Here is a 25096-nt window from a genome sequence, read left to right as displayed (position 1 = left end):
CAAAAAATTTTTTTATAAATTTTGACTATTGAGTTTCATATAATACATAAATGTTAATTTTAGAATAAAAGTAGCTAAATAATGCTTTAATGTTAACTCAACAGCCACAACGTAGTAGGCACTGTACAGAATGCACAATGTACAAACAACACAGTAACTATAAAATGAGGTTATTATATCTAGATAATTATGGAGGAACTATTACTACTTCTTGTCTTGTTTCAGTCATGTCCAACTCTTTGTGACCCTATCTGGGGTTTTCTTGGCAAAAATAGCAGATTAGTTTGCCATTTCCTTCTGTAGCTCATTTTATAAATGAAGAAAGAAAGGCAAACAGCCTTAAGTGTAACTTGTCTAGGGTCACACAGCCAGTAAATGTTTGCAGACAAATTTGAAGTTAGGCCTTCTTAGCTCCAAGACTGGTACCACCTAGCTGCCCCACAAACTCATTATAAATCTTTCTAATTGGAAAGAACAAAGCAAAGAAAAAAATCTGATAAAAGAGTTAAGTCAAAATGTTAAAGGAATGGATTAGTTAATGCTCAAATAACTTTTGAGGATGTATCACAACAAGTGGTTGAAAAAGAGAGGGAGGAGAATCAAGGTTTTATCTTTGATTACTTTATTGCTAGAACTATTCAAATCAGTTCACATGATGGAGTCCACTCATGTTGGTTATATATTAAATGACAAATAGATCAGTGTTTCAACAAGAACTGAAAAATTTGATACCCAACTCAGCAATCTGGGAAAAATGGAATAGTACATTTGGCTCATTTAGAAACTTTGTACCCATCTTCTTGGGATAGCCAGTTTATAAGTGATAAAGAAATGTTTTTTCATGAATCAGATTTGTTGTGAAGTACATAAGAATGAATAAATTGAGAAGGAAAACACTTACTTGGATAAGTTATTTAGTAGGAAGAAAAATGATGAAATACTAGAAACTGAGCCAGGAGAGGATGATAAGTTTTCTTAGTAACAATGGGGAGTTAGGGTAAGCTGTGCAGTGGATAGATACCTGCCCTGAAGACTGGACAACATGAGTTCAAATCCAGGCCTCAAATATAGTTAATACTTATTAGCTGTATAACCCTGGGCAAGTCACTTAACCCCAACTGCCTCCCTCCAAAACCCAAAACAATAGTTCCTCTTGAACACAGGACTTCTGCTTATAGATACCTCACAGTTTCATAGTCCATTTGGTTCTGCCTACAGTTCTTATATTCATGAAATGTGTTCTATTTTCTATGTTACTAGTGTAAGTCATTTTTTACTTGAATCAGATAGTGTCACTTTAGTATGGATTTCATTAATTCTTGTTTTTTTAAAACCTAGAATTACTTTCTATACATGAAAGAGTTTTCATTTAAATTTTCATATAGTTTGTATACTATTAAAGAACAGTGAAATAATACAATAGAAAAAAATTTTAAATTCACTAAGTAAAAACATTCAAGAAAATGTAAACATTCAGTAAAAACCAAGCCTTGAAATTCACATAGTGAGGCTGTATATAACTTCATGAAATTTTTTTTCTAAAACATTTTTCATTCCTGAATATTTTCAAATTTTTTATACTGTACACATTTCTTAAAATACATTATACCAGAAGCAACTGAAAATGATTATCGAATTTGATACACGTGTATTATGTATTTCAAGGTACCAAAGAACTTCACAATAAACATTTATATTTAGCCAGTGTTATTATAGTAATTTCTTACTAAGAATCATTGAGTATTGTTAGGATTCTTACAAAGTGATAAGTCAGTTGTCTAATTTTAGCATCGTGCTTAGCAGTTCTCTAGTTCAGAATTCACACCTTTCACACCTTTAAGAGTTCACACATTAGTTCACATATTAGCATTCGCGAGATTCACAAGTTAGGATTCAGTTGGGAGATTCACAAGTCAGGAACCCACAATCCCACTCTCTTGGAGGAGGAGTCAACCTTTGAGTTCACATCTCTAAAAGAGCATATAAAAAGAAGAGCCTCAGTCAGGAGTCAGTTTAGGAGATTGAGAGCCAGAATTCAGTGGAGAGATTCAGAGGGAGCTGGAGGCTGAAGCTGAAGCTGGAGGAGACAAAGGACTAGTGGCAAAAGCTCTAGGAACCAAGGAATTGGGCTATTTTGAAGGAGACAATAAAGGCTCTGAACTTTTAACAGCTGGCTGTGCCTGAGGTGATTATTACCCTGAACTGAAACAAAGGCTGCCTCCAGAAGCTCCCCAAGAAATCTACTCCCAGAGAACAATTATACTTTAGAAAAGAAGAACACTACAGAGTATTTTTGTGTTCTGGTAAACATTCTTTATAGTTAAGTGTTAATATACCACATCTTTTTTGCAAATCAATATATATTCTGCATTTAATTCTAAAAAGTTAACTTAGTTTTTTTTTTAAGTAAAATTTTTCCATGTGGTATCGTTTGATGCCTACCTAGCTGATCTTCAAAATGTCAGCTTGTTCTGAGGCTGTCCAAATACTCAATACATGTTCATAAATAAAATATTTTCATTTTAAGTAAAATGCTCGTTGCATATAAAAATTTATATTTTGAAGGTATTTATTCTCTTTATATAAAGAAAAACAGGTAATTATTATAAAATGCTACTAGAAGTCTTAATTGTATTTTTTAAAATAAATTGTACTGTTAGACTTATATGCATGGATGTAATTAAAGTACATCATTACTATAAATTAAAATTATATGTAGTAAAACATGTTTTATTTTACTGTTATGTTTTTATTGAATGAACTGCTTCCCATCCCAAAGCAAGCAGAATTAGGATAATATAAAAAACAAAACTCCAAAATGTCTCAAATAATATAGGGTCAGAGGCTCATTGATTGAAAGTAGGAAGAAACCATTCTATCTAGTTCACTTTCCTTCATTTTAAAAATAAGACTCAGAAAGTTGAGGAGAGTAAATATTAAATGACTAACTTCCCTATTCTTTTTCTTTTCTTTTCTTTATTTGTTTATTGATGAGGCAACTGAGAGGAGTCACTTGCTCATACAGTAATAAGTGTAAGTGTCTGAGGCAGGATTTGAACAAGAAAGAGTGAGGAGACCAGTGTCACTGAACCACACAGACTATGTGGAGGGAGCAAGGTTGTTGTTTTTTTCCTTCCTTCCCCAATAGTTTCATGTTTGCAAAAACTTTGTGTTCCAAGTTTTTCTTCCTTCCTCCCTCCCTATCTGATCTGATATAGATTAAACATGCAATTCTTCTAAACATATGTCCATATTTGTCAAGCACAAGAAAAAATCAGATGAAAAGGAGGAAAAATGAGAAAGAAAAAAATAACAACAAGCAAACAAACAACAACTACAACAACAAAAAGTGAAAACACTTCCTTTGAACAACATTCAGTCTCCACAGTTCTCTCTCTCTGGATGCAGATGGAACTTTCCATCCCAAGTCTATTGGAATTGTCTTGAATCACCTCATTGTTGAAAAGAGCCAAGTCTATCTTGTTGATAGTGTGTATAATGTTCTTTTGATTCTGCTCACTTCACTCAGCATCAATTCATATAATATAAGTCTTTCCTGGCTTTTCTAAAATCAGCCTGCTCATCATTTCTTGTAGAACAATAATATTCCATAACATTCATAAATGGCTGATGAATTTATTAAGTGAAATAGTATAAAGAGAAAAGAAGAAAGCGCCCAGAACAGAGCCTTGGAAATTAGTCCTAGTTCATGGGTGAAAGAGAACCAGAAGATGGCAGTGTCAAGAAAATCTAGAGAGAAAAGAATATCAAGAAGAGAGTGATCAACATTTCAAAGACTACAGAAAGTTCCAGGGTAAATGCTGAGAAAAGGAATTAGATTGGCAATTAAAAGATCACTGATAACTTTAAAGTGAGAACTTATAGTTGAGTGATGAGGTCATACCTTAGTAATTCTCTTAATTAAAGAAGAGAGGGGAGAAAAAAAAAGAAGAGAGGGAAGAGAAGATGAAATGCTATGGAGTTACTTGTGCATGTAAAAGAGGCAAGAAATTGGTCCTTGGCAAGAAATCCCACCTTTTCATGGGGGACAGGAGGAGATAATATCAAAAGGTATCTGAGTGATATGAAATGAACAGAATGGGGAAAGATGAATTTTTAAGTAAATATTTAGTCATTTGCATTATTTCTAATCCAGACCTGGATCTTGGGAGTGAGATTTGTTGAAGAATAGATTCTGTCTTATTTAAAATCCAAGATCCAAACTTTTGCAGCAGAATCCTAAATCTGATATGCTACAAGTTGTCTTACTAACGGTGTTGAAAACACCCTCCCTTAGGAAGTATTAAGGAACATAATCATAATAATAATAATAATAAGGAAAATAAGTATTAAGGAAGATAAAAGTCTTTCATTTGCCCTTTGGTGAGGCCTCTTCTCTTTCTCTAGCTTCATCTCTATACTGGCACCCTCAAAGAAAAGTTTAATGACAGCCAAAAAACTTATTCTTAGCCTTTCTTGCTGAGAAGATAGGGATTATAAACTGATGTGGAAAGGAATGGTGAATGGCTTAAACATAAGTATTAAAACTTAAAGAGAAGAAGAGAAAAAGAAGGGGTTAAGAGCCATCATTGTTAAATAATTTAATTGAAGTAATACATGATATACTAGTTTCCTAAAGGGTTAAAAGTTTCAGATATTACTAGAAAAGATTAAAGTAGAAGAGGTTTTTGTTTTTTTTTTTCATGAATGATTTTTAAAAATCTCGAACACAAAATCCAAAGATCTAGTTGTCATCCTCTCTGAAGTCTGAAACCAAAGGGCTCTGGCAGCCTCTAAAACAAAACAAAAACAAAGCCTGCTGAAAAAAAAAATAGTACAAAACCCAGTTTGTACCTAAAATTAAGTATATAGATTGTAAAGAATTTTGAAATTTGAAATTAAATATTAAAAATATTCCTATAATTTGGCTCCTCTAGAGGTGTAACTCATTATTAAAGGGTAGCATCTTCTGCTAAAAAACATAGCAGTTATTTAACAATAATATGCCACATAAGACATTTCAAATAACAGGATATCTAGTTCTTATACTAGTTGTAGGACTTTGGACAAACCATCTAACCTGTACAGGGATCACTTTTGTCTTCTTTAAATTAATGAAAGGCAATGGGTGTTTTATGGTGAACTAGTTCCAGAGTTAGAAAGTCTGGGTTCAAGTCATTTCTTTTATATATGTTTATACATGTTTGTGCACCCATTTAACTTCTATAGCTATAAATTCCAGAATTGGTGCTGATAATCTATGTCAGGACAAGTTTCCTCAAGATCATTTCATATTAAAAAAATCACAGATTGGACTAATTAATAAATAATGACAATAAAATAGAAAAATTTCTTTGCTGCAAATATATAGATCCTAAAATACCTATGAGAACTTAAAAAATAAACTATATTGGAACTGTTGAATAAAGACATAATTCTTGCCTCAAACCACCAAAAAATAACACTGATCCAAAAAAATTTAAGAGCGTTTTCAATAGATATTGTATGATAGAGTATATCTATTAAAAACAGATATCATATAGAGTATATATGATATAACATATCAAACAAATAAATGGAATAAAAAGTTTTCAAGATATAGAGACTTGGGGAAGAAATCAAAACTACATGAGAACTTGACAAGGTAAATTGTAATCCCTGTCATCCTGTCTGTTATGTACTTTTGAAAATGCTTTCAGTGAGTGTAAAGATGTTGAACTTAAATATCTTAGTAGTGTTACTCAAAAACCCCCCCAAATACCCCAGGATCTTTTTACTATACATCAGTGCAATAATTTGAAGAACAATGGAATGGAAAAGAAAAATTTTAGGATAGTGAATTATCCTTGGACAAAAATGATGAGACGATATAATAAGTATGACAATTGACATTTACATAGCACTTCAAGGTATTTTTTTACTCTTTTTAATGAATTATCTCATTTGATCCTCACAACAACTGAGGTTAATATTGGCATTATTTCCATTTAAAAGATATAGGAACTTCAGTTCCTTTACAAATATAGTCACAAATAGAGTCAACTAAGAAGGGGAATCTGTACATAGTAGGTAGCATTCCAGAGCAAAAAGTGGTTGTAGGTCTTAGGTTGTTTACTGAGCAAAAAGCAAGTATAAAATGAAATAGTAGTCATGTAGCTCTGACCTCTAGAAGCAGAAAGTGGTCTCATTTCCAGCTTCTAGCCCTCTCTGATACCTGCAGTGGAATGACCAGGGCAGAGATCCTAAACCAAAGAAGATAAGCATTAACTTTAAATCTGTAGAGTTTTTTTAAAGTTGGATTGTAGAAGCTGAATCCAATAGCAGTTTAACTTTAACTTCAAACTCTATCAGTTGCATTGTTGGTGGAGTTGTGAACAGATCCAACCATTCTGGAGAGCAATTTGAAGCTATACTCCAAAAGTTATCAAACTGTGCAGTGTTTTGTTAGCAGTGTTACTACTGGGCTTATCCCAAAGAGATATTAAAGGAGGGAAAGGGACCCACATGTGCAAAAATGTTTGTGGCAGCCCTCCTTGTAATGGCTAGAAACTGGAAATTGAATAGATGCCCATCAGTTGGAGAATGGCTGAGTAAATTATGGTATATGAATGTTATGGAATATTATTGTTCTGTAAGAAATGACCAGCCGGATGAATATAGAGGGGCTTGGAGAGACTTACATGAACTGATGCTGAAAAGAGCAGAACCAGGAGATCATTATACATTTCAACAATAATAATATATGAAGGTCAATTCTGATGGAAGTGGCTATCTTCAGCAATGAGAGGATCCAAATCAGTTCCAATTGATCAGTGATGAACAAAACCAGCTACACCCAGCGAAAGAACACTGGGAAATGAGTGTGGACCACAACATAGAATTTGCACTTTTTCTATTGTTGTTTGCTTGCATTTTTGTTTTTCTTCCCAGGTAATTTTTACCTTCTTTCTAAATCCAATATTTCTTGTGCAACAAAATAACTGTATAAATATGTATACATATATTGTATTTATCATATACTTTAACATGTTTAACATGTATGGGATTGCCTGCCATCTGGAGGGTAGGATGGAGGGAAGGAGGGGAAAAATTGGAACAGAAGTGTTTGCAAGGGTCAATGTTGAAAAATTACCCGTGCATATGTTTTGTCAATAAAAAGCTATTTAAAAAAACCCCAAAACCAAAAACCTATCAGTGCAGGCTGATACCTGTTGCTCAGATCCAAACTCAGATTAGGAACTTGTAGAGCTCAGACCTGGAAGGTAGTGATCAGACTTGTTCCTGAGAATCAGGCTACTTTTGAAACCCTGAAAATTTGTATTTCCTCAGCCCAGGCTTTGCTAAAGCACCTGGAATAACATAACATTCAGCAATTCAAGAAAGCAGCAAGAGGAACATAGAGAACTAAAGGTCAATCTAGACATTCCTATAAGTATGCAGAGATAGACTAACAAAGTCCAAAGTCAGGAAAGTAGGATGGAAGAATGAGCAAATTTCACTAGAAAAAGGTATTAAGGTGACAGGTCATTTAAGACAGAAATCCAGAAAAAGAGAACAATTTGAAAACATCTACAGGCAAAGCCTCAAAGAAAAATACAATTTGGGTACAAGTGAAATTCAAATTCCTAAAAGAAATGAATTTTTAAAAAGAGTTTAAAATATTTTTATAAATAAGAATGCTATTAGTTAAAAACAAATTGAGAGAAGTGGGAGGTAGGGAGGAAAGAATAGCAAAGAGAATTAAATGCTTGTCATGATATAAAACCTCAGAGAAGAAAGTCCATGAAAATTAGAATGGACCAAACAGAAGATAATGATTCCATAAGACAACAAAAAAATTTAAAACAAAATCAAAAGACTTAAAGAGAAGAAAATTTAAGGTATTTCATGGTAAAAACAACTGATCTGGAGAACAGATTGAGGAAAAATAATTTAAGAATCAATGGACTACCCTAGAGAATCAACTAAAAAATTATTAGAAATAATCTACAACTTTAACGAAGTTGCAAGACAAAAAATAAATCCACATAAATCATCAGCACTTTTATACATCACTAACAAACTCCAACCGCAAGAGATACAGAGAAATTCCATTTAAAATAATTGTCTGTAGTATAAAATATTTGGGAATTTATCTGCCAAGGGAAAGTCAGGAACTATATAAGCAAAACTACAAACACTTTCCACACAAATAAAGTCAGATCTAAATAATTTGAAAAATATCAAATGCTCTTGGATAGGTCGAGTAAATATAATAAAGGTAACTATCTAAAATAATCTATTTATTTAGTGCTATACCAATCAGACTCCCAAGAAATTATTTAACTGACCTAGAAAAAATAAGAACAAAATTCATCAGGAAGAACAAAAAGTCAAGAATTTCAAAGGAATTAATGGAAAAAAAAAAAAACAAATGAAGTGGCCTAGCCATACCAGATCTAAAACTATATTATAAAGCAGCGGTCATCAAAACCAATTGGTACTGGCTAAGAAACAGAATAGCTTCTCAGTGGAATAGGTTAGGTTCACAGAACAAAATAGTCGATAACTATAACAATCTAGTATTTCACAAACCCAAAGACCCCAGCTTTTGGGATAAGAATTTAATATTTGACAAAAACTGCTGGGAAAATTGGAAACTAATGGCAGAAACTAGGCATTGACCCACACTTAACACTTAACCTTACTTAACTTACTAACACTTAACTTACCAAGATAAGATCAAAATGGGTTCATCATCTAGATATAAAGAATGATATTATAAACAAATTAGAAGAACATAGGATAGTTTACCTCTCAGATCTACGAAGGAGGAAGGAATTTGCAACCAAAGAAGAACTAGAGATCATTATTGATCACAAAATAGATAATTTTGATTGTATTAACTTAAAAAGGTTTCATATAAACAAAACTAATGCAGACAAGATTAGAAGGGAAAAAATAAACTGGGAAAACAATTTTTTTTTCCCTAGATCAACCTACAGTAGCTTTTCTTGTTTTTTTTGTTTTTGTTTTTGTTTTTTTTTAATAGCTTTTTATTTAGAAGTTATACGCATGGGTAATTTTATAGCACTGACAATTACCAAACCTTTTGTTCCAATTTTTCCCCTCCTTCCCCCCATCACCTCCCCCAGATGGCAGGTTGACCAATACATGTTAAATATGTTAAAGTATAAATTAAATACAAAATAAGTATACATGTCCAAACAGTTATTTTTCTGTACAAAAAGAACCAAGACTCTGAAATAGTGTATAAGTAGCCTATCAAGGAAATAAAAAATGCAGGTAGACCAAAAATAGAGAGATTGGGAATTCTATGTAATAGTTCTTAGTCATCTCCCAGAATTCTTTTGGTGGGTGTAGCTGGTTCAATTCATTCCTGCTCCGTTGGAACTGATTTAGTTCATCTCATTGCTGCAGATACCCAGATCCATCAGAACTGATCATCATATAGTATTGTTGTTGAAGTGTATAATGTTCTCCTGGTCCTGCTCATTTCACTCAGCATCAGTTCATGTAAGTCACTCCAAGCCTTTCTGAAATCATCCTGTTTGTCATTTCTTACCAAACAATAATATTCCCTAATATTCATATACCACAATTTATTCAACCATTCTCCAATTGAAAGGCCTCCATTCAGTTTCCAGTTTCTGGCCACTACAAACAGGGCTGCCACAAACATTCTTGCACATACAGGTCCCTTTCCTTTCTTAAAAAATCTCTTTGGGATATAAGCCCAGTAGTAACACTGCTGGATCAAAGGGTATGCAGTTTGATAACTTTTTGAGCATAGTTCCAAATTGCTGTCTAGAATGGCTGGATGTATTCACAATTCCACCAACAATGTATTAGTGTGGGAAAACATTTTTACACCCAAAGATTCTTATAAAGGCCTCTTTTCTAAAATATATAGAGAATTAAGTTCAATTTATAAGAATTCAAGCCATTTTCCAATTGATAAATGGTCAAAAAATATGAACAGACAATTTTCAGATGAAGAAATTGAAACTATTTCTAGTCATATGAAAAGGTGCTCCAAATCACTATTGATCAGAACAATAAAAATTAAGACAACTCTAAGATACCACTACACATTCCTCAGATTGGCTAAGATCACAGGAAAAGTTAATGGTGAATGTCAGAAGGGATGTGGGAAAACTGGGACACTAGCACACTGTTGGTGGAGTTGTGCATTGATCCAGCCATTCTGGAGATCAATTTGGAACTATGCTCAAAAGGTTATCAAACTACCTACCCTCCCAGCGGTATTTCTACTGGGTTTATATCCCAAAGAGATCTTAAAGAAGGGAAAGGGACCTGTATGTGCAAGAATGTTTGTGGCAGCCCTGTTTGTAGTGGCTAGAAACTGTTAACTGAGTGGATGCCCATCAATTGGAGAATGGCTGAATAATTACGGTATATGAATGTTATGGAGTTCTATTGTTCTGTAAGAAACAATTAGCAGGATGATTTCAGAGGGAGAGACTTATGTGAACTGATGTTAAGTGAAATGAACAGAATCAGGAGATCACCATACACGGCAACAATTAAGATTATACAATGATCAATCCTTATGGACGTATCTCTCTTCAACAATGAGATGATTCAAACCAGTTCCAATTGTTCAGTGACGAAGAAAGTCATCTACACTCAGAGAGAGGATTGGGGGAACTGAGTGTGGACCACAACATAGCATTTTTACGCTTTCTGTTGATGTTTGCTTGCATTTTGTTTTCCTTCTCAGGTTTTTTTTCTTTCTAGAGCCAATTTTCCTGTGCAGCAGGATAGTTGTATAAATATATATACATATATTGGATTTAACATATATTTTAACATATTTAACATGTATTAGACTACTTGCCATGTAGGGGAGGAAGTAGGGGAAAAGAGGGAAAAATTTGGAACAGAAAGTTTTGCAAGGGTCAGTGTTGAAAAATTACCCATGCGCATATGTTTTGTAAATAAAAAGCTTAAAAAAAAAATCAATGGACTATCTGAAAACCATTTTCCCCAAAAGAACCTAAAAATTGTATTAAGAAATCTTTTTTTTCCCTCTGAGGCAATTGGGGTTAAATGACTTGCCCAGGATCACATAGCCAGGAAGTGTTAAGTGTCTAAGGCCACATTTGAACTCAGATCTTCCTGACTTCAGGGCTGGTGCTCTATTCACTACACCAACTAGCTGGTCCATATTTCAAGAAATCTTACAAGAAATCTGTGTAGATTTTTTAGAAACAGAGACTAAAATAATAGAATCAACTGGTTGCTTCAGGAAAGAAATCCTGAACATTATAGTTAAAATTTGGAGCTTTCAGATCAGAGAAAAAAATATTGCAAATAATCAGTAAAAGAATTTAAGTACCAAGAAACCACAGTCAGAATCACACGATATTTAGCAATCACCAAATAAAGGAGTGGAGAGCTGAGAATACAATATTTCAGAAGGCAAAAGAATTGATTTACAACCAAAAATAACTTATCCAGATAAAATGAATATAATTCTAGAGGTGGGAAAATGAATTTTTAATGAAACAGAGAACTCTCATTAAACATTAAACAGAGAATCATAGGTAGAGAACTCTACTTATTCATGATGTAAAAAAACTGAGCTGCAAAGAAAATCTGAAGAGCAAACACAGATGATTTCAAGAGAAACAAAAAAAAGTAATCAATAGCGAACAATCAAAAGGGATGAAGAAAAGATAAACTGATTTAAGTAATCAGCATCCTATATCATCATAAAGGGTCATAGAAGTGGTTTTGATTTTGTTATGTTTTGATGATCTTAAAGAGAAAAATGGAAAAGGAGAAGAAAAGAAATACAGTAGGAGAAAAGAAAAGGAGGCATATATGGAAAGTCATCTCACATAATCAGAGTATAAAAAATAGAAGTCAATATAAATAATAGGGAAAATGGGTGAAACTCTAAAAAAGACAAAGGAGGAAAGAATGTACACACAATTGGATGTAGAAATATATTTTGTTCAACAAGAAAACAGGAGAGAAAGAGGAAAAAGTGAGAGGGGAAATTGGAATGAGAGAGCAGAGTAAAGGGAAGATTAGTCCTAATCAAAACAAACTAAAAATATACACAGATATAATCAACTTTTCTTTTTTTTTTTTTTTTGTAGCAAAGAAAACTGAGAAGGTGTCTATCATTTTGGGAATGGATTAACAAGTTATAGTGTAGGTATGATAGGATATTATGGTGATGAAAGAAATGATGAAGGCAATGGTTTTAAGAGAAATCTCAGAAGTCTTATATAAATTGATATAGAGTGAAACAAGCAGAGCTATAACATTGAAAAAATAAGTAATTTTAAAGACTCAGAAACTGCATTCAATCACTCCAGAGGATTCATATGGATGTTACCCATCTTATGATAGAGAGGTAATATATTCAGTGAATATTGAGAGGGAGTTTGTTTGGCCTGAGCAATATAGGAATCTGTTTGGTTCAATTTCAGATGTTTATAACAGAAGATTTATTTTTCCTTCTTTCTCAATGGAGTTAAAGAAGGGAATGAGAAGGTGGCAAGGAAGATTATTATTAGGGAAAAAAAACTATAAGAAAGGCAAAGAAAGAGGAGGTAGAATGTCATGGATAAAGAATGGCAAGTGATGTTGTTTGGGTAATTTACAAAATGTTTGGAGGGGAGGGCACAATAAGTCTGGAAAGTTAGGTTGGATCAGTTGGTGAAGAGATTTAAACAGATGTTTTTGTATCTGGGCAACTAGGTAGTACAGTAGATAGAGAACTGGGCCTGAAATCAGGAAGACCTGAGTTTAAATCTGACCTTAGGCACTTAGTAGCTGTGTGATTCCAGGCAAATCCCAATCTCTGTCAGTTTCCTCATCTGTAAAATGGGAATAATTGTATCTACTTCCTAAGATTGTAGGGATGATCAACGGAGTTATAAAAAGCTCAGCACAGTATCTGACACATAGTTAATACAGATAGATGTAAATCATTAAAATTATTATTAAATTGATCCAAGAAATAGTTATCAGCCATTGGAGCTATCTGTGCTTTAATGCAACTACTTTAACAGCTAAGTAGAGTATGGATTAGAGAGAGGAGAGGGAGAAAGCAGAGAGACCAATTAAGAGGCTATCAAAATAGTCCAATTAAAAGGTGATAAAAACCTGAACTATAGTTATTAGCATGTGAATAATGAGAATGGAATAGATATAAGTGATATTATGAAGATGTAGAAAGTAAGGAAGAGTCCTTGTCACTAGAAGAATAGTGATATCCTCCATGGAAATAGGAAAGTAAGAAAAGAGGAGGTTTTGAGAAATATATGTGCCTATATTTCTATTATTTATCAACTTTGGCTATGTTAACTATGAGGTATCTATTGGTCCAGTTGAAAACTGTCAATAGGCAATTGGTAATGTGTGATTGGAGCCCAAATAAAAGATCAGAAATAGATATGTAGATCTGCAAAATGATCATAATTGAATCCAGGAAAACTGACAGGAAAAGAGGGAGGAAAAAAAGAGAAGGAGGGAAGGAAAGAATAGACTGGGGAGGGAGTAGGAGAGAAAGAAAAAATAAGAGGGGGGGAAAAAAAAAGCGGAACACGAAGGGAAGATAAGCCAGTTCAGAGAGCCTTGGGAATGGGTGGAGTATAGGAAATATAAGTCACAAAATTAGGAGATGGAATATGGATGATAATCAAGTAATGCAAATTGAGTAGTAGTATTTAGACAGATGTAGGAAAAAAAAAAAAAAAGATGTCAGGAAAACCTAGAGAAGAAAACATATCCAGGAGAGCAGAGTAGTCGACACTGTCATATGCTACAGACAGATCAAAGAGGATGAAAACTCAGAAAACATTGGATATGCTGATTTGAGAGCACTACTAACTGTGGAGAGAGTAGTTTTAAATTGTGAGGTCAGAAGCTATTCTGCAAGGGATTGAGAAAAAAGCGAAAAAAATCCTCTTTTCTTACTTAGAAAAAGAGGAGATCTGAGGTGAGTTTTCTCTCCTTCCCCACTCAATACCTCGAAATCCCTTATATCTCCAGTTATCCTTTGTCCTTGTCTGAAGAGATGGGACTTCTCCTACAGGCTGACTACTATACATGAGTCCTGAATCCCAATCTCATCTCATTTTCTTCAGGAGTGAGCCTCCTTGAATATCCTGTGTTGATCATCTTAAATCTCTTTCCCCATCAACACAACTGTGAAAAAACCCTCAACTGATTCTCCCCTCCCCACAAGCTATCACTCCTTATCTCTCCCTCCTTTTATTCCTAAACTTCTAGAAAGAATTGTCCACATTAGACACTCCTTCCTCCCTAGGTTTCGGTGACAGAACTCTCTTATCTATTCTTCTGCCTATCTGGCTATTTCTCCCTCAGGCTTATTTTACTGGCTCATAACACATCTCTTTTTCTCCCCTTGATTTTTCCTTAGGGCTTTGACCTGGACTCTCAGTCTCCTGTTTTCACTATGTCCTCCTTGAAGATCTCATTAGCTCCCATGGGTTCAATGATCATCTCTATGCAAATAACTCCAAAAATCTCTATAATTCAGTCCTTATCTCTTTGTACTTTATGCATAATCAATTGCCTGCTGGATATCTCCTCCAGGCCATTACTTGGGTACCTTAAACTTACACATGTGTGGAAATAACATTGTCTTCTGTCCTAAGTCAATCTTTCCTCCACAAAGCACTATTTCTGTTGGAAGCATCACCATTTGTTTGCTCATACTCCTGGAATCAGATCAATTCTTTCCTTTTCCTTATATACAATCATTTACCAAATCTTGTCAGTTCTACATCATCAATATCTCTTGCATCACACAGCTAACACTTATTTTAGACTCTCATCCTGTCTTGACTGGATTACTTTAAAATGCTTCTAATTGTTCCCTTGCTTTCATTTTGTGTCCTTTCTGATTCATAACATGCATTCTCCCACCCCCCCAATCTTCCTAAGGTGCAGATTTGATTATATCACTTTTCTGTTCAAAATACTTCAGTTGGTTGCCAAGTGCCTGTGGGATAAATTACACTCAAACTGACATTTAAAGTCTTCTATAATCTGGCTTCATCCAGTCTGTCTTAATGGTTTTATTTTTCACATTGGTCTCCTTCCATAAATGATATATTCAGGCAAACCATAATTACAGCCATTCCTGGACCTTGTTATTCTATCTCCTGCTTCTGGACACACATCAGATATCTCCATGCCAGGAATGCACTCATCCCTACCTTTCAGAATACTTGCCCTGCTTCAAAGTTTCAACTCTTAAAATCTTCTCTCATCTCTCCAAGTGTTAAGTGTTCTCTTAACCTCAAATGACCGTGTATTTTCTTAGCTGTATATATGATGCATTCTCAAAAAAAAGTATAGGCTCCTTGAGGACTGGGACTATTTCCTTTTGCTCCCTAGGGCCTTGCAAATTTATTCAACTGAATTAAAATAGGAGCATAATAGAATACAAACTGCACCTATAGTTAAAATATAAAGATATTAAAACATTTTCTCAGAAGGGTAACAGCAAGATAAAAAAAATTAAGAAATAAGAATGGATATTAAAAATTTTACCTGCAACTTAAACATAAGTACATAAGGCAAATATAAATAAATTGTTCTTCCTAGTAACTAGAGTATTAGACCAAGAAATTCTCTCACAGGAGAAATTTTGGGGAAAACGTGACATTTATAGAAAAGAGGTGAAATACTACCAATGACAGAGCAATGAAAGAATCAAGGAAGTAAAAAAATAGAAAAAATCCACAGAATTTTATTTAAATTTCAAATTGATTTTAGTAGATATGGAAGAAGTTATGGGGTTGAGATTAATAATGAAAACAGCAGCTTACATTTACAAACAAATAACACTGTAAAGACAAAAAAAATTTTGATTTAATAATTCTGTTCAGTGCAGCAAAAAAAAAAAAAAAAAAACAAAACGATTCCAGAGAACTACTTATGAGATATGCTACCCATCTCCTGACAGACTCCAGGTGGAAAATGAGAAACGTTTTTGAAAATAGACCATGAGGGAATTTGTTTTTCTTGTCTATTCATATCTATTAGAGAGGTTTTCCTTTTTTAAGGGAGAGAAGGGGAAGAGGAGATTTGAGAGAGAAAAAATATAATTTTATTAATTGAAAAAAAAATTAAAAAAATTTACCATGCAGTCACATGTATTCTTTCATTTGATCCCTCAAAACTAATGCCTAAGGTAGTTGACACAAGTGTAATTATTCCTATTTTGCAGTTGAGGATAGTAAACTTAGGTGTGTTATGAGCCTTGCTTGAAGTTACAGCTGGTAGATGACAGAAATGTAGTTATAAATAAATGCTATGGCACCTAAACCCATTCAAAACATGCTATCCCTGTACTCTTGCCATTTTTCATATTGCTCCTCCACATATATTCTAAGCTCCAGGCAAACTAGACTACTTGCCATCCCTTGTATTTTTATGTTTCCTTGACTTTTCACATCATTCCCTAAATCTGGAATAACTTGTTTTTCTGTCTTTCTCTGATTAAAACAGAATTCAAACACTACATCTGAACACCCCAAATAATCCTTTCTTTTCTGAAGAACATCAATTCTTCATTTTTACTTTTTTATGCATTTATCATTTGTTGTAGTTTTGGTTCTAAATCTGTGATTTTATAAGTCCAGGAGTCTTCCCTTTCTAATGCAAACTTGCAAATGTCAATTTATAATTTTAGAGAGCTGAATGAGACATTGTTTAAATGACTCATCCCAGTTCACAAATCCAGTAGGTTATCAAAATTGGGACTTGAGATCAATAATTCCTGATTCTAAAGATGGCTCTCTCCTCTATACCATGTAGTCTATAATGTATTACTTTGTATGAATGACATTGTAAATATCATATAGCCCTTCTAGACTATAATCTCTAAGAATAAAGTAATATTGTTTATTAAAACTTTGTATTTGTACTGTGCACCAAGCATAATACTCTGCACACACTTGGGCAATTTGTTAAATGTTTGGTGACTTATATACTAAGTTTTATCTAGTTAACACTCAAGGATAGTGCTAGATTTTTTTTTTACTTTGTTTACTCCATTACCACTTTGAACAATACACATAGGACATTCAAGAAAGTAGGAAAATTTGTACTGGATGACTGTCACAATAATGACTCCCAAGAATGCAGAAAAAAAAAATTGTTGAAGAAAATAGAAAGCTAGTATCCAGGAAAAAGGAGAAAATAAAAATCTAATCATTAGATTTTTCAAACATTTCAAAGACATAAAGCAGGGTAATTCCTCTTATCTGAGGAGATTGGGATAATTGACATTACTGTCAGAGAGAGTTATGCTATAAATTCCATACTCACACTGGTGTGTGATTTGGGTGTCACTTATTCATTTTTCCTAATTCTGCATCCATAATATGAAACCAATCACACGTACTATATCGTCTGCTGACGAACATTCAAAGCTGTGATAGCAGCAACCTGAAAAAAATATAGTTCTGCAAAAATGATATAGTATGTGTGGCAGAAACTAGTCATTGACCCACACTTAACACCATACACCAAGATAAGGCCAAAATGGGTTCATGACCTAGGCATAAAGAATGAGATTATAAATAAATTGGAAGAGCATAGGATAGTTTATCTCTCAGACTTGTGGAAAAGGGAGGAATTTATAACCAAAGAAGAACTAGAGATCACTATTGACCACAAAATAGAAATTTTTTACTATATCAAACTGAAAAGTTTTTGTACAAACAAAACAAATGAAGACAAGATTAGAAGGGAAACAAATTGGGAAAATATTTTTACAGTCAAAGGTTCTGATAAAGGCCTCATTTCCAAAATTAATATAGAGAATTGACTCTAATTTATAAGAAATCAAGCCATTCTCTAATTGATAAATGGTCAAAGGATATGAACAGACAATTCTCAGACGAAGAAATTAAAACTACTTATAGACATATGAAAATATGCTCCAAATCATTATTAATCAGAGAAATGCAAATTAAGACAACTCTGAAATACCATTATACACCTCTCAAATTGGCTAGAATGACAGGGAAAGATAATGCAGAATGTTGGAGGGGATGTGGGAAAACAGGGACACTGATACATTGTTGGTGGAATTGTGAACACATCCAGCCATTCTGGAGAGCAATTTGGAACCACGCTCAAAAAGTTATCAAACTGTACATACCCTTTGATCAAGCAGTGTTTCTACTGGGCTTATACCCCAAAGAGATACTAAAGAAGGGAAAGGGACCTGTATGTGCCAAAATGTTTGTGGCAGCCCTGTTTGTAGTGGCTAGAAGCGGAAAATGAATGGATGCCCATCAATTGGAGAATGGTTGAGTAAATTGTGGTATATGAATGTTATGGAATATTATTGTTCTGTAAGAAATGAGCAGCAGGATGAATACAAAAAGGACTGGCGAGACTTACATGAACTGATGCTGGGTGAAATGAGCAGAACCAGGAGATCATTATACACTTCGACAACAATATTGTATGAGGATGTATTCTGATGGAAGTGGATTTCTTTGACAAAGAGACCTAACTGAGTTTCAATTGATAAATGAAGGACAGAAGCAGCTACACCCAAAGAAAGAACACTGGGAAACGAATGTGAATTATCTGCATTTTTGTTTTTCTTCCCGGGTTATTTTTACCTTCTGAATCCAATTCTCCCTGTGCAACAAGAGAACTGTTTGGTTCTGCAAACATATATTGTATCTAGGATATACTGCAACATATCTAACATATATAGGACTGCTTGCCATCTAGGGGAGGGGGTGGAGGGAGGGAGGGGACAAATCGGAACAGAAGCGAGTGCAAGGGATAATATTGTAAAAAAAATTACCCTGGCATGGATTCTGTCAATATAAAGTTATTATTTAAAAAAAAAAAAAAAAGCCCTAAAATCATTCTGGTCTTTCCCATCTTTTGTTCAGAGTAAGATTTTTGAAAACAGAAAATGATAAAATAGACCTTCTTTCAGAAGTTTATACAATTCAGCTGGGTGCCTGGTGCCTATGATTTAAATTACAGTAAAATAATTTTAAAATAACGCCAAACCCAGCTAGTTTGACAACTCCTTCCAGGTGATAGGCACCAGCCCCCTTCTATGGTGGGGCCAGGCTGACCTCTGACCTTAAAAAAAAAGTTATCTTTAAAAAACTTAAGAGAAACTTCACAAAAAGCTCCAATCTAGTAAATATACAACAAACAATGGAAACCAAAGGCAGCATATCACAGTGGTTCTAAAACTTTTCTATTCTATAACTTTTTTTTTTAAGCACTACTATAACCTCATGTAACCTTTCACTTCCTTTTTCATGCCTTTCCCCTATAGCAAATAAAAAACAAGACGTTATAACTCATAATACCATGTTAGGAAGAAAAAAGGAAGAACTGTCAAGTACAAGTTATATGTGACTTGTGTACTACTGTTATGAGAAGGGAAGAAAGTCAATAGAACTTATCTGTTATTTAAAGGGGAAGAGGTCATTTGGAAATAAATTTCCACAGTCTCTACAGAACTCTGTTTTGAGAAACACTGGTCCACAACTGGGCAATAACTGCTACCTTCCCTAACCTTATATAACCTTGTGCAAATACTTTACATTTCAGCCTTTTTGAAAAATGAGAACTACTTATAAAGTATTTTGGAAGATAAAGGATATTATACTATGTTATTATATAGTATATTATATAGTATAATAACATTATGAACCCTCTGGAGAAAAGTACCTTATAAATCCAAAATAGGATCACTGCTTAATCAATCCCAAAACCAAGTACAACCTCCTAGATTTCATAACCAATTATTCTTTAGAACAAAAAAGAAAAAATAGCTATTTGCTATCTTCTCTTAAGCGGAAAACATTTCAATTGCTCTTGAGGAAAATAAGGAACTCAAAATAGTCTGCTACATAAACAACAGCATTTTATCTCATTAGATACTTATGCCCACAAGGCCAACAGCCTCAAAGCTCTAGATTTCCTTCACAATGAAAAAGCTTCCTGTGGTTCTGCCAGTAGAGTATCAATTTCACTTAAATACTAATCGAAAAATTTGGTAAGGTGGTAAGCACCCTGGTTAAAAAGAGTAGTTACACACATATTCTTCTCAGTTGTTTCACTTACCTTCTGTAACATCTCGGGGATTGGAAGTCCGGTCACTGGCTGGATCCACAGCTATGGTTGCCAGTGAGGTGGTGGCCCCTGACATTTCACTCATCGGCTCACTACGGCTGGTTTCAGGCACACTTTCCCGGGAGCTAAACCGAACACGGGAACTGGAACGAGAGCTGAGGTCCGGGCTGGTGTCTGACAAACCTGGAATGTCATCGATTTTTGTTGGTGTCACCATAAACCGAACTGAAGCCATCTTGGTGGTGGTTTCTGGAGGATGCATTTTTTTTTTTTATAAGAACCAGAAAATAGCAAAACAAAACAAAAAATCCTTCCTTCTATGGAGATTACTTTTAATCTTGACGTTAGTAATAAACTCAATCCTTGAATCAAACACAAATCAACCAAAATATGGATACCACTAATCAAAAAGCTGTCCCAGAGCACTAGCCAAATACACAAATATCAGGGGGGAAACGCCAATTGTGTGTAACTTCGTTCCTTCGTAATGAGTAGATATTTAAAGAGCTCCCTTGGCCCTGTGTTCAAGGCTCATAGCCATAGTCTCTGGTTAGGTAAGTGACACTACCCTTCTCCACCCTAGCTCTCCCCCAGGTTCTGGCTGAGGTAGTCGTTTATCAGGTGAGTATCCCAGGGTTTTAGTTGCGGAAGAAACGTGCAGGACCACCGTTATCAGGTGAACATAGCATAGATCTGGTTACCAAAAGGTGTGCACCCAGCCACCTGTTGTGTATATCAGGTGAATACCCCACAGGTCTGGCAGGGAGGAGGCGTGTGCACCGACACCCGACGTTTTTGAAGCAGATAATCCACTTGGGTCTGGTGAAAAAGGTGCGCATGCATAACGGGAAAAATATCCCACACCACTCTGATGGAAGTGAAGAAGATGGGAGAGGCAGAAGAGGAGGAGGAAAGGATGAGGAAGAGGGGGCCAAGGAGCAAGGAGCCTTCCAGAGGTGCCCGGCTACAGGAGGGTGTGCGAGGGCAGCCCGCCCGTTGTTCTCCAGGCAGCGAGGTCACACAGGGGTCTGGTAGAAAAAAGCTACCAGACAGACCCAGCCCAGGCTATGGGTCAAGGATGTGGCAGGTGGATCGTCCCCAGTCATCAGTCGAGTCCGCCGACTGCTCACTCACTGGGTTTCCCCTTCTGGTGATAGGACAGGGCCCCCTTCCTCTCCCAGAAGACTTCCTCCCCCTACCAAGGCCCCCGCACAGCTCTGCCCCTCGCCAGCCTTCCTCCGGCAGACCCTGTCGCTGCGTGTCTCTTCGGGTCCGGTTAGAGGAGATGACAACGCAGGTTGTCCCCGGGTTCCAAGAGAGGCAAGGATGGAGGAAAGGGCGAAGAGGAGGAGGAAGAGGAGGGAGGGGGAGGAGGAAGAGGAACAAGAGGAGGATCTTTCTATCAGGTGCTGAGATCACAGGAGCCCAGCTGATGTGGGATGCGCGCGCAGCGGTTGTTTACTAGACGGGTAACTGTTTCAGCCGCGGCAAATTAGGGCTAAGGAGGCGGGGCTTGGCGCGTCTGTCGCGCCGGGGGAGGATGGAGAAACTAAGAGGGGAGAAGGACGCGCACAGTCTTCTTCGGAGGCCCATCTTCTCGGTCTGCATCCGCCGAAAAAGTCGCTTCCCTCGTCTCCCTACGCATTGGTTGGGTTCAAACCACCGAAGACTCTTCTCCCACCTCCTATTCTCGAACAGCTCCAGTTCGAGGCTAACGGGATGGGAAAGAGCGGGGAACGTTCAGAAAAACGGAAAAAGGTCTCACTGGCCCCTCCTATCCCCTCCAGGCCTTTGGCCGGTGCACTTCCGCCTCGCCACCCGTCACTGAAGTTGGAGCATTACTGGCTGTCCTCGGCGCGCCCACTAGCGGGCTTACTGTTGTACCTTGCTCCAGGACCTCGGGTGGAGGGCGGGCGGCCGCAGGGATAGCTGTGGCTGGAGAGGAGGGAGGGTAGGGGAGCCTCCCGAAAAAATTGGTTGACTTGGGAGTGGGCAGGGGAAAGGGGACCTCGGGAAATGAGGACGAAAGTGAGTAGCAGAAAGCAATTAGCTGTCAACCTTGGAGAATAGTAAAAGGACCCTTGCACCAGGAAGAATAGGAATCCTAGGCAAGTCTATTTCTGGGCCTCAGTTTACTTACCTGTAATACGTAACGGCTGAGCTAAATGGTTTTTAGGATTTCTTCCAAATTTAATTCTGTGGTGGAAATACTACTAGTTCTGGGGTCAGAGGCCCAGAATCTTGCCTGTGATATCGTTGTGATTTGGGGCAATTCATTTAACCTACCCGAGGCTCAGTTTTCCCGAATTGTAAAATTCGTGCTGGACTAGACGGTATTAAAGGTCTCTTTCTTCCTGCTCTAGATCGGTTTCTTCCCTAGTAATAATAGTGTGACTATTACTGATTTTTTTCTTTAATTTTTTTTTGAAGTTTTTTATTTTCAAAACATATGCACGGATAATTTGACATTGACCCTTGTATAACCTTGTATCATTGAATTCTTTGGAAAGATCAATAAAGATTTCTAGTTTGTGAGATCGAGATAATAGGATTCAGAGCTGAAAGAGGGGGGACCTTTTTGAGTTAGTCCAGCAGATTAGGAAACAGTCCTGGAGAAATGATGGGATTTAAGATCACACAGTTGGTGAAATATATTCAGTGCTTTTTTTGACATTACACTGTTAACACATATTACCCCATGTAGAAGTAACTTAGAATTTTAGAGTTGGAATAGATCTCAGAATTTCATTTAATATCAGAGGTGTGGTAAAAAGGTCACTGATTTTGATGTCAGCTAAGGTTTCTATCCTAGCTGTGCCACTTAAGACTTTCTAAAGTTTCCAGTTTCTTAAGATTGTAAAAGTGCTGGACTAAATTTCTGAGGCTTTTTAAGATTTATGAATAGCATTTTACAGAAGAGGGACTGAGATTCAAAGGTTAGATAACTTGCCCATAAAAATTGCTGAAAGTTATTTTTCAATTCCTCCCCAATGACTTTTGATTTTTATTATAGGCATTTAGTGTAAAAGTGAAAGTGTGTGTGGGGGGGGAAATACTAATTTGAAAATTGCTTGAGAGGTAAATTCAGGTAGATTCAGAAACACACAACTGAAAACTAATTTATAACAGACTATTTGGTGTCCCCTTAGAAAATATTGTTAGACTGTAACCCTAAAACATAGGACCCTTAAGATGAGTACTGTTAATACATAGTTTGCATTATGTTAGTTGGTTTTTGTTGATGTTTTATAATTGTTAATATTACTACCCAAATTAGGATTGTACTTTCTGTTGGGAATAAGGAAATTAATAGTAGAATAATTTTAAGAGCTGGAAAGGGATATTGAAGATAATCTGTTAACTCCCAGATCTAAGTTTTTTCCATGCCATTTAAATACTTGTTTTAAGGTATGTGACTTCATGGTGTTCAATAAATATCAGTTGACATAAATAGACTCATTTGGGTATTATTTGACTTATTAGCATGTTAAATGTTCTCAGACACAGCATGTCTGCTTTTGTACTTTCAGGCCAGTCTTGACTGCTTCTTCACATCTGGTTTAGACAGAATGGCATTAAGCAAACAGTCCTAGGAATAAATTAATATATACATCCAGATTTAATAATACTTTAGGTTGCAGTTAAAGTTTAAGCCAGGGAAACCCTATTTATTTCCAAATGACCCACAGAATTTCAAGAATCCAGCTCTTTCAGCTAGATAAGAAAGATATTACCATAATTTAGAGAATGGAATTCCTATTTAATGTTGAAGCTAATCTTTCAAATTGCTTTCAAGTCTCCATTCTCCACTGCCCCACAGCACTTATCTTCTGGCCTGCTTTCAAGCTGCACACAGCTCTGACCCATTTTAGACTTTCAATTACAAAATTATAGGGAAGCCTTTGCTTTCCCCTAAGGTTAACATGTGCCTTCAACTTGTCTAGACAGCTTTTCTCTCATTAAGAGCTTTATTTGAACACATCACTAACTTTTCTGATAATACTATAAATTTGTATAGCACTAGATGGGGTACAAAGTGCCTTCACATATATAATTATGTACAAGATTAATGGGGCAAGTTTTATGATTCTCATTTTACTAAAGAATGAACAAACGTAGAGAAACTGTTGCTGCCTCAAGGTCATACACATTGATAGAGGGAAGTTGCTGACCCAGTTCAGTTCTCATTCTTTGATCAACAAAAATTTTAAATGTATAAAAGAATTGCATAAGTTTAACATATATTGAATTACTTGCTGTCTAGGGAAGGGAGAAGGGAAAAGGAAGGAAAAAATTGGAACACAAGGTTTTGCAAGGGTGAATGTTGAAAATGATGTTTGCATATATTTTGAAAATAAAAAGCTATTTAAAAAAATAATTGGGGCATTTTCAGATTAAGTAACTTGATGTGGAATGGTCAGTCTCTGTACTTGATTTAGCAACATATTTCACAATCCCTTTGAAGTTGGAAGCTAAAGATAATTCTAATACAACCACACACATAGAATTCAGTAAAATATCAATTTGCTTAAGGGGAAGAAATATTTCTCATTTTTGTTTTGGTAGTCCAATGCCTAATACTTTTTTTTGAAAATAGTCCAGCTAAGCTGTTCCGCCTGAAGTGTGTTCTGCAGGATACTTATATCATTTGGTAGAAAGAATAAAGCCTAATTCCTTTAGACTTATGATAGATTTTAAGAGTTGGAAGAGACTTTAGAGGCCAGAGTCCAACTCTACTTTTTACAATTGTGTCAATTGGGCTGCCTGAGATGCTATGGGAGGTTCTCAGGGTCATATGGTTAGTGTCTGAGACATATCACCCTGAGTTAAACATGCCACTTACACTGCCTTTAACTTTTCCCCTCCTCTTTAAATATTCCCAGCACTCAGTACAGTGTCTGGCATATAGAAGGTGCTTAATGCATGTTTATTGATTTCCTAAGCATTTTGGAGA

General features: G+C 35.6%; 1 protein-coding gene across 3 annotated transcripts in view; it reads right to left on the bottom strand.

Moving 5' to 3' along the window:
• Positions 1–20414, bottom strand: part of SLC12A6 (solute carrier family 12 member 6) — a 104209-nt gene extending 83795 nt beyond the window's left edge. For 2 of the 3 annotated variants that reach the window (XM_051976980.1, XM_051976981.1), the window contains exon 1: positions 20134–20414. In XM_051976980.1, coding sequence (XP_051832940.1) covers positions 20134–20404 — 271 coding nt within the window. In that variant the 5' untranslated portion in view covers positions 20405–20414. The remainder of the gene's footprint in view (positions 1–20133) is intronic. The other variant, XM_051976982.1, reaches the window with a different exon arrangement.
• Positions 20415–25096: the final 4682 nt, after the last annotated feature.

The sequence above is a fragment of the Antechinus flavipes genome, chromosome 2, assembly GCF_016432865.1.
Source record: "Antechinus flavipes isolate AdamAnt ecotype Samford, QLD, Australia chromosome 2, AdamAnt_v2, whole genome shotgun sequence".
Taxonomy (NCBI): Eukaryota; Metazoa; Chordata; class Mammalia; order Dasyuromorphia; family Dasyuridae; genus Antechinus; species Antechinus flavipes.
The sequence above is the reverse complement of the archived record's forward strand: the minus strand, read 5'-3'. Positions and strand labels throughout refer to the sequence as shown.